Here is a 13,691-nt window from a genome sequence, read left to right as displayed (position 1 = left end):
GTTAGTGAAGGCCCTTGACTCTAGAGGTCTGTCTGCTCCTTTTGGAGTTCACAGCCCTTTCCCCAAAGTCCATGTGTTCCTTGGAGGTCCAAGCTCAGCTGGGAGGGCAAGCTCCTGCAAAGGCACACAGCAGGACACCCTTGGCCCTGTAGAAAGGCCAAGGGTCCCCAGGATGGCCACTGACACTCTAAGCCAGCAAGCACATGACCCAGAGAAACCAGGCTCCTGTGGTTTCAGATGCGGGTCCTCTACACCTTTATCCTGGTGGAGTTTTCTGCTGAGCAGAGAGCCCAGCCACTAGGAATGGCAGGAGCCACAGAGAGAAGTGTAGCTGACATATAGGTGCACATGCACTCTTGGACCCCCAGGGAATTATCTGGGAACCATCCCAACTGGCTCATCTGACACTTACAGAGATAGTCAATACTATTTTGGAGAGGGAAACATATTCTGTCTCTTAGCTCAAGTTCTCAACTCACAGCTAGCCAGTCCTGGCACATACATTAGTGTAAAATATTTGTGCCATCTAGAGGTGAAACCTGGTGGTTAAGTTGGAGAGCTCAGAGGGAACATTGAGGGCTTAGCTCACTGTCACCAGTGTTTAGTCTTGGCGGCCTCTGTTATTGTTGTCACTATTGATGCTTCTCCCTATCCCGCCTTTGCCTGGTTCTGAAGTGCTTCCCCAGGTACCTGGTTGAAAATGCTCCAGTTTGGACGACAGAGTGCCAGCCCATGGAGGTAGATCCCAAAGAAGGGGTGAGGGTATTGAACAGCCTCGTCTACCATGCCCTCAGTAACTGGTGCTAGACTTAAGAACAAACACTGCTCACAGCAAGGAATCCTCACTACAAAGCCATGCTTGTAACTCTACTTGTACAGGCAATGAGACCGAGGCCTGGAGATGCAGACTAACTCAAGCCAAGACACCTAGGACTGCTGTTCTGCCCCAGAGCCCTTGGCTACCTCTGCATGTAGCATGCGACTAGCACAAGAAACAGCTCGTGCTGAGGCTCTTCCAAACCTCACAGGGTGGACTCAAAAGTGATTCCCTGCTCTGACAGTCTTCACAAGGAAGCCATAAGAGCCCTTGTGACTCTGCTACCTCTGCAGCCACTGCATCGTTTATTCCTGCACCGAGTACCCTTGAAGCTATCTAGCAAGCCATACAAGGGCACAGGCCTCTCTGTGCTCACAAGGGTGGAAAGCCAGTGAGGTCATGGGGTGCATGCATAAGGAATGCAAAGACTAAGGAAGCTGTGCCATTGAAAAAAGATGGAAAAAGATCTTTCTTAAAGTACTCTGCAGCACCAGGTGGTGGTGGCTGCAGCGGCGCAAGGCTTTAATCCCAGCACTTAGGAGACAGGGGCAAGCGGATCTCTGTGAGTTCGAGGCCAGCCTGGTCTACAGGGAGTTCCAGGGCAGGCTCTAAAGCTACACAGAGAAATCCTGTCTCAAAAAAAAAAAAAAAAAAAAAAAACAAAAACAAAAACAAAAAAGTACTCTGCAGGGTATGGGGGCACACACGTGTAATTCCAGCACTCGAGGTTAAATTAGAAAGATGATGAATCCAAGACCAACCAGCTTGTGCTACACAGTAAGTTAAAGGTCAGCCTGGACTACATAGTAACTCTGTCTTTGGGTGGCAGGGAGCACCTACAGATCATGAAGCATATCCCCAATTCCAACCCATATTCACTTTGCAAACGTTGGAAGAGGCGAAGTTCTTGGGCATATGCAGTGGTTTGAATGAGAATGGCCCTCATAGGTTCATGTATGTGAATGTTTAGTTCCCAGTTGGGGAACAATTTAGGAAGGATTAGGAGGTGTGTGGCCTTACTGGAGAAGGTGTGTCACTGAGGGTGGGCTTTGGGTTTCAAAGTCCACACTAGGCCCTGTCTCATTCTCTTTGCCTCCAACTTGCAGATAAAAATGTAAGCTCTCAGCTCCTGCTCTAGTGACCTGCCTGCCTGCCTGCCACCTTGCTCCCCGCCATAGTGTTCATGGACTAACCTGAAGCTGTAAGCAAGCCCCAATTAAACATTTTCTTTTATAAGTTGTCTTGGCCGTGCTACCTCTTCACAGGAACACAAAAGTAACTAAGACAGTATGTGTGCTCTAAGAGGAACCGCATGCTCTGCATCAGCATCCCAGAGAGATCTGGTCCTCAGCAGGAGCCATATGATGGTCATATACAGGAATGTCAATTAGACATTCATATGCCTATGCTGATGTGTGTTAAATTTAACCCTAAATTATAGCCTTCAGAATAATTCTGTCTCCCCTCTATTTCTCTCCAATTTTGGTTTGGGTTTGTGAAAGGTCTGCTGGTAAAAATGAAGCAATACCAGTAACGTATCTACAAATTACAGGAAGAAGAAAGTAGGGTAAAAAAGACCAAGAAACTTAAAACAAGTCTAATCAACCACATCCGAGCCAGGCAGGAAACAACAGGAGACTGTCCTCATTCACGGGGAAGGAGGGCCACGCACACAGGACTATGATAAACAAGTCTCGGATGACTGTCATCTTCTCAACTGTTGCAGGATCTCCAACAGCAGGCATCAGGGGGTGGGGCTTTGATCTCACACCCACAGAGAAGCCAGACTCTCTGTGCCAGCTCTTTTAGTTCAGCCACTCATACAACCACAATACAAGTGGGTGTGTCTCTCACAGTGGAGGCTGGGCCTCTGCCCCAAGAAGAGGCCATGGGGAGAAAAGGTAGACCCCCTGAGATCCATCTAACAGAGGGCTCATCTCAGAGGTGGCCAGTAACCGTCTGTTCTGTGCTTTTGCTTAAGCTACAAACCAGGACTTGTCTGCTGTGTCCTGCTTGTGGTCAGGTACTGTAGTTCTGAAGGCATCACCATGGGATTAAAAGCAGGGACAATTTCTCCGAATTACTTCTTACAGCTGCATGCAAATCTATAATTACCTTGGTAAAAATGTCCTTTAGCAGTCTGCACACTAGCAGATGAATTAATAAAGAAAATGGGTATAAATAAATGATTACTGAATGCTTGGTCATAATGGGACATTTATATCATCCCTTTCAAAGTTCAAGGAACATCACAGAGAAGGCAGGAAAAATGTTAGGAGCTAGAGGATGGAGTGGTGTGATATGGAAAACCATGTCCCAAGTGTGATATGGCCACTGCACTCATGAGCTCATAACTGCTGTGATGACTTGCATAAGACCTGACCCACCAACAGTCTATCATGGAGTCAGAGGGGCTCCTGAGCCCCACCCCTCCCTGATGACATATAGACAGTTCATGGTAGCTGGGAGGAGAGGCTCCAGCTCCGAAGGGCACAGTTCTCTATGAGGACTTATTGGCAGTGATGTTCTAGGAAAGAGAGAAACATCTTCTTCAGTGGTGTAGGCACTGAGAAGGGGCCTGTGCTCCTATACACAGCTCTACTGAAACTCCCTGGCTATTAGAGAAAATAAAAGAGGAAATGAAAGCAGAGCAGAGCAAGCTGGGAAAAGGAAGCAGATAATCAGGAGTGAAATGGGGACAAGAGAGTATAATAGGGGTGAATATGACAAAATAGTTTATATGCGTGTATGAAAATGTCATAGTGAAATCTGTTATGTATAATCAATATATGCCAATAAGAAATGCAGAATTAAAAAAGAAAATGGGTATATACACATATTATTCAGCCTTTAAAATCTAAGGAAATTTGGCAATAGATAGCAAAATGGTTGAACTTTGAGGACACCATTCTACATGTTGTAGAATGAAATGGGTATAGAAAAGAAAAGAAGCACTACATGATTCCACTTCTTTATGAAGCATCTAAAATCATCAAACTCATAGAAGCAGAGGGTGGGACGATGTCTGCAGGGAGACAGAAGGGGAAGAATTCAAGAGGAATAAAGTTTTAGTTTTGCAGGTGGCTCTGGAGCACATAGAGAGCACGCTGGCCTACACGATGAATGAGTTCAAGAGATCTGTGAGGCACCAGCCTATTGGCAACAATAATGCATCATGCATTTAAAAGCTTGATAAGGGAGCTGTGAGATGGCTCCATCAGTAAAGTGCTTGCCACGCAAATGCCAGAACTTAAATATGAGTCCCCAGCACCACATGAGAAACAGGCATCATGGTGTGTGTACTCCCAGAGCCGTGAGGAGACAAAGACAGTTCCTGGGAGCCCACCACCTGCCAATCTAGCTGAATCAGTGAACTCTAGATCCAGTAAGAGACTTGTCTCAAAGAAAATAAGAAAGTGGCGAGCACTCTGACCTCGACAGGCACACACACATGTTAGTTAAGAGGGTGAAACTCATGTTAAACGTTCTTGCCATAAAGTTAAGTAACCTGTGAGAAGCAGCACCCTAAGAACTCTGGGTTCATCTCTTACAACTCCTAGTCTAACTTCAGCACTGCTGATGGAAGACATTCTGTGAGCAGCCTAGGCAGCTATACCAGGGCTTGAAAAAAGCTTCCAAAAGGACCTAAGATATTTTAAACTGTTATTAATACAAACAAGTGTCAATTAGCAGCGGGCTGGGTCGGGACAAGGCAAAATAAACAAATATGTCTCTTGGGGGCAGCCTCTGAGGTGGTTCCTGCAGAAATGTGCATAATGGGGACCAGGTTGTCTGACCACTCACTAATCTCCAAAACTCTGAACTCATAAGTGAAACTCTAAACTTCAATGCTGGTAACTCATAAGACTTTCTTCTGACCACTTCAAGAACAAACCAAGTGGCCGGGGGGGTCAGGCTGCAATCTGCTGGGCATTTGCATAGCACTTAGAATCTATTTTTTCTCTCTCTCCTTACTGATAGCCCCTGGAACCCAGCTCACTCTCCCTGATTTCCTAAGTGGGAAGAACAACTTGTTCAAGGTTATCCAGCTAGTAGAGGGCTGAACAGCTGGCTGGGGCTCTGCTCCTTCTGCTGCATTGGTTCTGCATTACTACACCCACTCAGCAAAACCTACTTAAGAAGTTATAGAAAGGTCTGGAAAGAAGGCTCAGCTATTAAGAACACTTGATGCTCTTGCAGAAACCAGGGTTCAGTTCCCAGCACCCATGGTGGGTGGCTCACAACCACCTATAACTCCAGCTCCATGGGATCCAACACTATCTTCTGGCCTCCACAGGCATCTGCACACACATGTGCACACACAAAATCCTTCCTTCTACAGAATCACGTTGCACTCATATATGCAGGTGGACAACACAGGTTGTACTATGCCCTACATATTCTTGTGGGCCTCCTGCTGCAGAATCAGTAATGAGGATAAGACCTCATGAAACAGTCCTAGTACAAGATGCTCCCTGCTTCTCTCAGATGCCTGTAGGAACTCCTGTCACAGCCTACACAGCCGCAAACATGATAGCAGCCACAAGGAACTCAACAAGATGAGACCTCCGAGGAGCTAGGTGTGAGGCCCTTTCCAGCAATGGATGTGGTAAGGACACAGGTGGGTTGGGAGAGAAAGAACAAATTGGGACAGTCCCCACTGGGACAAGCAGGAAAAGAGTCCAGGAAGTCAGTCCTGGGCCCAGGTGTTGCCCTTCCTTAGTGTGCAAAGTGTAATGCTAAGCTCTACAAAACCTAACATGACTAGACATACTTAGTCCATAAATTTCAGTAATTACCTAGAAGTCAAGAACTTCTGCTTCTCTGGAAACGAGATGACTGGAGACTATGACATTCAGACTCCCCAGAATGCCTTCAGGCTGGGTGGGACAGCAGCAGTGCACAAGGAGAAGCTGTCCAGACTGCTGTACTGGCATGCCCTCCTCTTCTTACACTGGACCTGCATCACTCACAGATGGCCACTACCTAATCTCTGCGGATATATGTGTCTTATACAGGTTATTCTCTCCACTCCCATTCTGTCCCAGTAATAGTGCCTTGTACACATAAAATCTAAGGACCATGAGTTACACAATCCATTCAGCAACACCCAACTGATCAAATCTGCTGCTAATGTTGGACTCCAGATTTCCCCAGGTGCACATCTAAAGACTCTAACTAGATTCCCTGTGTCTCAGACCACCTTACATATCAACACTTATGTATAATAAAAATATTATTTTCTTACTTCAGAGAAACATGAATTAACAAAACAGTACTTCTTCTTATCAAAGTGTGGACACAGCCCAGAGTGACTTACAGAACTTCTGGGAACATCCTGTGCAGGCTTTGTGTATGTCTCAGATAGATCGCCATTCAGAATGACTTCAGCCAGAGAGTTCACCAGTGGGGCATGATGTATAATGAGGAAGACCTGGTGAAAGAGGTAAGATGGGATATGCATTGAGGAGCTCAGTCCTCCACTCTCCTCCTCCCTGATCCAAAATACCCAGGCTGAGGATGGGTGCCATCAAAGAGAAAGTAGCCCCTCAACTCCAGAGGGCTTCTTTTCCCCCCCAACCCCCATTGCCTATTTGGCTGGCTGTTCTTTCTTGGGAGTACATCAACACCATCGCTGCTCCAGTGGAGCACTGTGGGAAAGGAGCAGCCCGATCAGTACACTCCTTCCTTTCCGTGGCACCAGGACTGGTAAAGGGGCAGTGATGCTGAGATTCCAGCACTGGAATTACCCCAAGCCCTGGTGTGGGTTTCAGCATGCTGGGTTACAGCAGTGTTGTAGGTGGAAGTCACAGGAGCCAGAAGTAGGTCCAGTCAGGCTGGGATGTACAGCAGAAAGCTCTAGTTGTCACCCACTTTGCTGCCTCATGCTCAAAGAGTGGCTTTAGGAATCAGGGTGTTCAAAACTGACCTGTCAAGTTGGTCTAGACACACTCACTACCGTGTTTTAAAATGTAGAAGTGGGCCAGTAAGATGGCTCTGCAAGCCAGGCAACCTGAGTTCAATACCTACAACCTACAGTAGGAGAGAACTGACTGTACAAAGTTGTCCTCTGACCTTCACATGCACACCATGGCACATGTGTTAACCCCTACTTCATGCACATACACACTAATAAAAAATTTTAAAAATATAGGCAATAGATGTAGTATAGTGTGTGGTATATCCACCATATCCATGGGACCCTGGCAGGTGTACAGATTCTAGCAGACAGATCTCTATCTATAGACAGATCTCTGTCGGTGGACATATCCCTGCCTATGGATAGATTCTTGGCTATTGATGGATGGATCTCTGTGGGCAGATCTTTGCCTGTATACAGATCTCTGCTTGTGTATTGACCCTTGCCTGTGGACAAATCTTGGCAGATAGACAGATCCTTGTGGGTGGTTGCATATAGTGCTCATTTTCCTGACTCTGAACCAGGAGCATGGTAGAAGGGATCCCCACAGGAGAGATGTACAAGTTTGCCCAGGCCAGGCTATCTGCACCATGTTCTTATGATGGGAGGCAGCTTAGTTTTAGAGGATGGCATCACTTCTTATACTAAATTACTGCCATAGATGTGAGTTTTCATGGTAGCTATGCTGGCAATACTTGTAAGCATGTGTCAATTTTATAGGAATGTAGATGCTTTAAGGTCATAGCATTTAAACTGGACTTTTCACACATTTAGGCCACATTATAATTAAGCTAAATGACAGTGTAGGGGAGAAAGGAAGAAGGGCTAAAGGTTTTTCCTTTCTTCTTCTTCTTCTTCTTCTTCTTCTTCTTCTTCTTCTTCTTCTTCTTCTTCTTCTTCTTCTTCTTCTTTTTTGAGACAGGGTTTTACTGTGTAGTACTAACTGTCCTAGAACTGACTATGTAGACCAGGCTGGCCACAAATTCACAAGATCTGCCTGCATCTTGAGTGCTGGAATTAAAGTCATGAGCCACCACACCCAACTAAGGCTCAAGACTTTTCATTTAATTTTTTTCTTACATTTATTTATTTTTGTGTGTATGTGTGTACCCATGTGAGTATCATGGCGTGTATGTGGAAGAGAGAACAGATAGATGGAGGAGGTTCTCTTAGTCTACCATGTAGGTTTCAGGTATCAACTGGGGTCATCAGACTTGTCCTCAAGCACTTTACCTGCTGAGTCATTTTGCTAGCCCAAGTTTGAGTTTGGAAGAGATCTTTTTAAGGTTATGAGTCTTAGCAACAATGAATTAAAGTTGTGTTCTGAGAGAGAGTGAAAGATCAAATGATGAGTGGCCTGGGCCATCAGTCCTTCTCTAAGACACTAAGAGATGCTTCTCAAAGAAGAAGCTGAAGGAGTAGCCCAGGAGCTGGTGACCACGCTCCTCACAGGGAAACCTGCCTATGTGATGCTCCAACAGCTGATGAGTTGTGAGAATGAGTTTCTTGGTTAGACCTCTGTAGCTGAGCAACTGACCTGTTTGAGTCCTGCCAGACTCCCAGAATTCCCAGCAGGAGATGCTGACAGGCTTGCAGTGAGTCAGCACAAAGGTCTGCCAGGAGAAGGTGTCTTGTTAAGGTGCTAAAGGTTGGTGGCATAGAGGGGCCTGAGACAGAGCAGGCCTCAGGCAGAGTTCTGAGCAAATAGGGCCTCCAGAACAAGGCTCCAGGATACAAGCAGTGATCAGGCTACATCTGGACCCAATCGACCTCCCCACTGTGGGAAAATGGTAACTGGACCTCTTCTCACTTGAGCAGGTGCCAGCATCACCCCAAACTTGAAACAATGGGGATCCAAGTAAAAGGAAATCTCACTAAAGGGATTCAGCCCTGGTACCACGGCAGACATGGAAACAGAGCTCTAAGCAAACATCTGGCTACGTGAGAGCTGGGTGAAGTGACCCATGAATCTGGACTGCTAGAAATAAAAATATTTCTGAAGTTATGTAACTGGGTCACCATGGAGTTTTCCCTCTTCTTGTAAATATTACGTAATTACAAGACGTGAAGGAAGAAACAGTTAAGGAGGGAGGCAGGCAAACCGACTTGAGACTCCAATCTCAGGCTATAGCTGCTCTAAGATCCCTTCAGACGGTGTTCTTGGAACCAGAACCACTACAGACCCTCTGCAGACAGCCTGGCAAGGCTGTGTGCTAGACCACAGCTATGAGTGTGCCTTTGTCCAGCAACCAGGGCTCATTTCTAAGCACTGTGAACAAAAGCCACACGAGCCCACATCTCCAGGCTATGGAGAGCACCAGCCAGTTGTTTGGGAAGCCTCATCTAGAAGTCAACAGCACGGATGCCAGGTATCATTTCCCTTTCCTTTCCACCTTCTACCATGAGGCTGAGTCCTACTCGCTGTATGGAAAACACAACAACCATTCTCTGTGTTGGGACTTTATTTCAAGATGGGGGCCACAGAGCTAAATAAGCACCCTGGATACACCACAGGACCCCATATGTGTAGGAGACACTGGAGACAGAACAAACGTACCTGGGAGAGAAGATACAGGGACACTGGAAGGCTGATTTTTGGGCGTTCTCCTCCCTAGTGAAGGACAGAGAAAAAGAGGTGGCTCGGGTCACCAAAGGCATACACAAAACCTAGAAGACCCCAGTCCTCAGTTCAAACTGAGAAGTGCAACCCCTTGCCCACTGCACTAGTCAAGAGCCTACTCTGGAGTAGACAAGTTCAGCTTGATCCCAATCCACATAGAGGCTGCTAGCCTTTCCCCTAAGAATCCTGCACCATAGCCCTGGCTTGGCAGCTGACCCAACACAGGAGCTTACTCACTTCCAGAGTTACAGAATGCTCATTCCCCAGCTGGGCACTGAGGGCCCCAGGCCTATTTCAGGAAGAGGCCTTCACAACATGGGTCCCTCTGGCCTCAAAAAAACCAAACAAATATACAACGACAAAGCCAGCTCCTTGTTTGCCCTCAGCTTCAAATGGCCATGTCAGACCAGTCCTAGGAGGGTGGGGGGATCTTCAGGATCCTGGTTTTGTGCCCAATCCAAGGAAAGAAGTAGAAATGACTCCAACCTCAGGTCTCAGTGATTCTCTCTTAGAGCTGCTACAGTGCGAGTCAGAGTTGACTTCCCTGTGCTGTATTACTCATTAATTGGAAGAATGCCCATGCTCTAGGTCCAAAAAGGTGCCACGCCCTTGGGACACATCTAATGAGGTCCCTTGCAGGAGGACAGCTGGCGGGTCTGCTCCTTATAAGGCCGCTGATGGGTACACCTGTGTTCTCTCACCCCTCTCACTCCAACCTTAACTCTGAAGGGACAACTGAGGCCTCTCTCCCTGAAGCAGCTTTTCTCTTGGGGATCCCGGAACCAGTCACTCATAGCATCACCTAGAGATGGGTTACACATGCAGACTCCCTGTCCTAACCTATGCCCATGGAACCAGAACCCCCCAGGACAGATGGTATCCTAGGAAATTGCCATCCTCAACCCCATCCCGCCCCCTGTGGAGGACTCAGGCAGACAATTTGTGTTGTATTAGGGGACCTTTCCTTGAGCATGCTCCAGCACTTCCTATGTGTCTCCCATGAAGCTTCTAGTGCTGCCTGGTACTTGTCTGAAAATAAGCTCTAGTGAGCACCAGAGAAAGCTGGGGTGATGGTAGCACCTCAGAGAAGGGCTCGCTGGAGTGCAGAGGCTGATTCTAGGGTCTCTCACTTCCCTGGTACCAGGGATCTTACATTTCTTGGTCACTTTCTCATCAAGAAGGGAGAACCAGTTTGGGGGGGGGGGGCTCTGAAAGGCCTTTCCCTGGGGTGTGAGGTTTTGCTACCCACTCCCTACAAAAGCTGCTCCAGCCGAAGGCAGCATTGTCCCTCTTGGAAGACACCTGCAGGAGGCAATGGGCCAGCTGCAGACTCACCTTGTCCGGGTTCTCCAGTGAGTATACATAGAGTGGCAGGAAGAGCCTGTTGAGCAGATGGTCTGTGAGCACATCATTGAGGAACTCACAGTTGATGATCAGGATGTCATTGAGATAGTGCAGGTGGTCCAGGTGCTCAGCCACCAGGTCACTCAGTTTCCCCCGATTCCGATGCCTGTGAGAGAAATGTTCCTCTCAGCCCAGAGGCCAAGGTTTGGGGCCTTCAGCTTAAACATTCACTCACACACCCATCTAGGTAAGCTAGTCAATCAGGCGAGCTAGTGTAGCTACTGCCCCCCCCCATAGGAAGACAGACGAAAGAATAATACACGGGACCACTGAAAACATTGTGTAACTCCTGGGGCTCTTTCCCCCATGGCCTTGGCACAGGCACCTACAGCTTCAAACAAGTGGGGGTGACGCCCTTGTAGGAAGTCATTGCACAACGTAGTAAGATTTCTCAGATCCACAGATGAGCAGCACTAAGGGAGCCAGACATCCCGCCAAGCCAAGTGCTCCAGAGGCAAGAACTGTAGACAAAGAAAGCCTTACTCTGCAGCTCCAGTCACCACATGGCAGAGACACAGAACAAAGACACACACTCCTCCTCAAGTCCACGCTGGTGGCTTCTGTGATCTTGCAGCAATCAACAGCCCTGCTGCCCATGTTTTCAGGGTGCAGTCAAAAGGACAGAGTCAAAGCAGCCAGAAACAGACTTTACCACCTCCAAGCAGAAGGTGGGCAAAGAGCAGTCAGCCGGGAAGTAGGGGCATTGTGTTTGTATCAGCATTACTACTACCCAAGTTACAGATGGCCATTTCAGAAGACAGGCGACTTGGAAGATAAAAGCCAGAGGAAAGAAAAGGTTCCAGTGGGGTCACCACTAATGAACACCCCACTATTGACATTTGGAACTTACCACCTGACAGCTTGGTTTGCATGTTTTTCTCCCCCACCCCCAGTCAATCTAAAATGTGCTTAATATCCTAGAAGTACTATGTATCAGGCAGGGAAGTTATAGCAGGCTCAGATTTGCTTTCACATAATTTAGGGCAGTTTTTCCATACTGTAAACACTTTCCCTAAATACCGATAGGAAATCCACATTGCAAAGCCCAAATATAATGAGAATCTATGAACCATTCCACCAGAGACCCAGAACACACACACACACACACACACAAAATGTTCCATACTCCACCCTTAAGATGCCATCAAAAACTGGCTTTAGTGGGCTTTACCATGCCTCACTTTTGGATGTTTTCCTTTAGAACTGAAGTAATATGCATGTGTGGGTTTAACAGCCTTGGTCAGATCTGGCCCAGAGCTCCCCAACCCAGAGAAGGAAGTGTGGGTATGATACTAGGGCCTAAGCCTGGGGTCTCATGTGTGTTAGGCACGTGTTCTACTACTGAGTTACATCCCTAGCCCTCTTTTTACTTTATTTTGAAATAGATTCTTCTTACTCAGTTGCCCAGGCTGGTGGCCTTGAAGCCACTATATAGCCAAGACAGGCCTTGACTTTTGATCTTCCTGCTTAAGCCTCCCGAGTGTCTGAGCTCCCAGGCCCAGCTGAGCAAATGTCAATCCCTGGTTCTTTCTGCAGGCAGTCCCGCCCACCTTCTGTGAAATCTGCACTGACTTCCACTCTGTTCCTGACCCTTTTTAGATGCCGCCCACTGAGCTCCCCTCACCACAGAACTGACTCCCTGCTGTCCCCCACAGCCGTCACTGAATAACTAGAGCTGACATTATCACACTGGTCCCTGCAGATCTACAGACTACGAGTTCACGTCCTTCCCTGAAGCACATCGTTCCTTCTGGAGGACCGTGCCTCGGTTCACATCTGAGGCTGTGACCACACGGGTTCTCGGTTTCCAGAAAGCTCCATCAACCCTACCATTTCTTTAGCCTTGCTTCTCCCCAGTGTGCTGTGGATATCATTCTATATAAATAAAACACTGATGGCCAGTGACCAGGCAGGAAGTAGGTGGCCAGGCAGGAAGTAGGTGGGACAAGGAGAGAGGAGAATTCTGGGAAGTGGAAGGCTGAGGGAGAGACACTGCAGCCACCTCCAGGACAAGCAGCATGTGAAGACGCCGGTAAGCCACCAGCCATGTGGCAAGGTATAGATTTATAGAAATGGGTTAATTTAAGATATAAGAACAGTTAACAAGAAGCCTGCCACGGCAATACAGTTTATAAGTGATATAAGCGTCTGAGTGATTATTTTACAAGTGGATTGTGGGACTGCGGGGCTTGAGGAACCTGGAGAGAAGCCCTCCAACAACAAATGGCGCCCAATGGCTCGAGTTTCCACCTTAAACCTGAGAATATTTAATAACCAATTCTAAACAGAGCCAAAACCAGGTTCCTGCTTCTTGTCTCATACAGGCAGCTAGACACCGCAAAACACGGGTTTGAACACTGGCGGGTTCCTGGCGTGTGCGTTTGACCGGCAGTATGGCGGAAATGAGGCGTCTGCCAGCGGCACATTAAGCTGTGTGGTAGATTTAGTCTTTACTATTATTTAAAAAAAAAAAAAAGGTTTCTGGGCTACACGCTGCTTTGATAAAAGCTTAGACCCACTATTTCTGAGACTTGATGACTCCCAGAGCTGGCGGAAAACATACCACTGCCATGTTGGGAAGCTGAACTGGGCGGAGCCAGCAGCCACAGCGCCGTTTCAGTCTTAGAATGGTGCAGTTTAAAGCAATAGGCTCAAGGCTCAAGGTAATATAAAAAATAAGCCACGTAACGATGGCTACCACACACAGAATCTGGATTATGTTGTCTTTGATATTCATAACTGAAGAAAAACATTTGATTGCAAAAGCTGTTGAGTTATGCCAAAATGTATATTTTAAAGGTAACTTGACTTCAAAATTTGGATTTAAGGATATGTTGCTTTGGAAAAGAGGTTCTGCTTTTGTTTCCACAGAAAGCCAGAGGCTGTGGATTTGTTCCAGATTAAGATACATCAGGTTTCACCAGCCAAGA

General features: G+C 47.2%; 1 protein-coding gene across 7 annotated transcripts in view; it reads right to left on the bottom strand.

Moving 5' to 3' along the window:
• Clec16a (C-type lectin domain containing 16A) overlaps positions 1-13,691 on the bottom strand; it is a 215,872-nt gene that overhangs the window by 171,142 nt on the left and 31,039 nt on the right. For all 7 annotated transcript variants that reach the window (XM_028872896.2, XM_028872890.2, XM_028872892.2 and 4 more), the window contains 3 exons: positions 10,693-10,867; positions 9,295-9,348; positions 6,138-6,251 (listed from right to left, as the gene is read on the bottom strand). In XM_028872896.2, the coding sequence (XP_028728729.1) occupies positions 6,138-6,251; positions 9,295-9,348; positions 10,693-10,867 (343 nt within the window). The remainder of the gene's footprint in view (positions 1-6,137; positions 6,252-9,294; positions 9,349-10,692; positions 10,868-13,691) is intronic.

The sequence above is a fragment of the Peromyscus leucopus genome, chromosome 8b (assembly GCF_004664715.2).
Source record: "Peromyscus leucopus breed LL Stock chromosome 8b, UCI_PerLeu_2.1, whole genome shotgun sequence".
Lineage (NCBI taxonomy): Eukaryota > Metazoa > Chordata > Mammalia > Rodentia > Cricetidae > Peromyscus > Peromyscus leucopus.
Note: the sequence above shows the minus strand (reverse complement) of the source record. Positions and strands in the feature narration are given on the sequence as shown.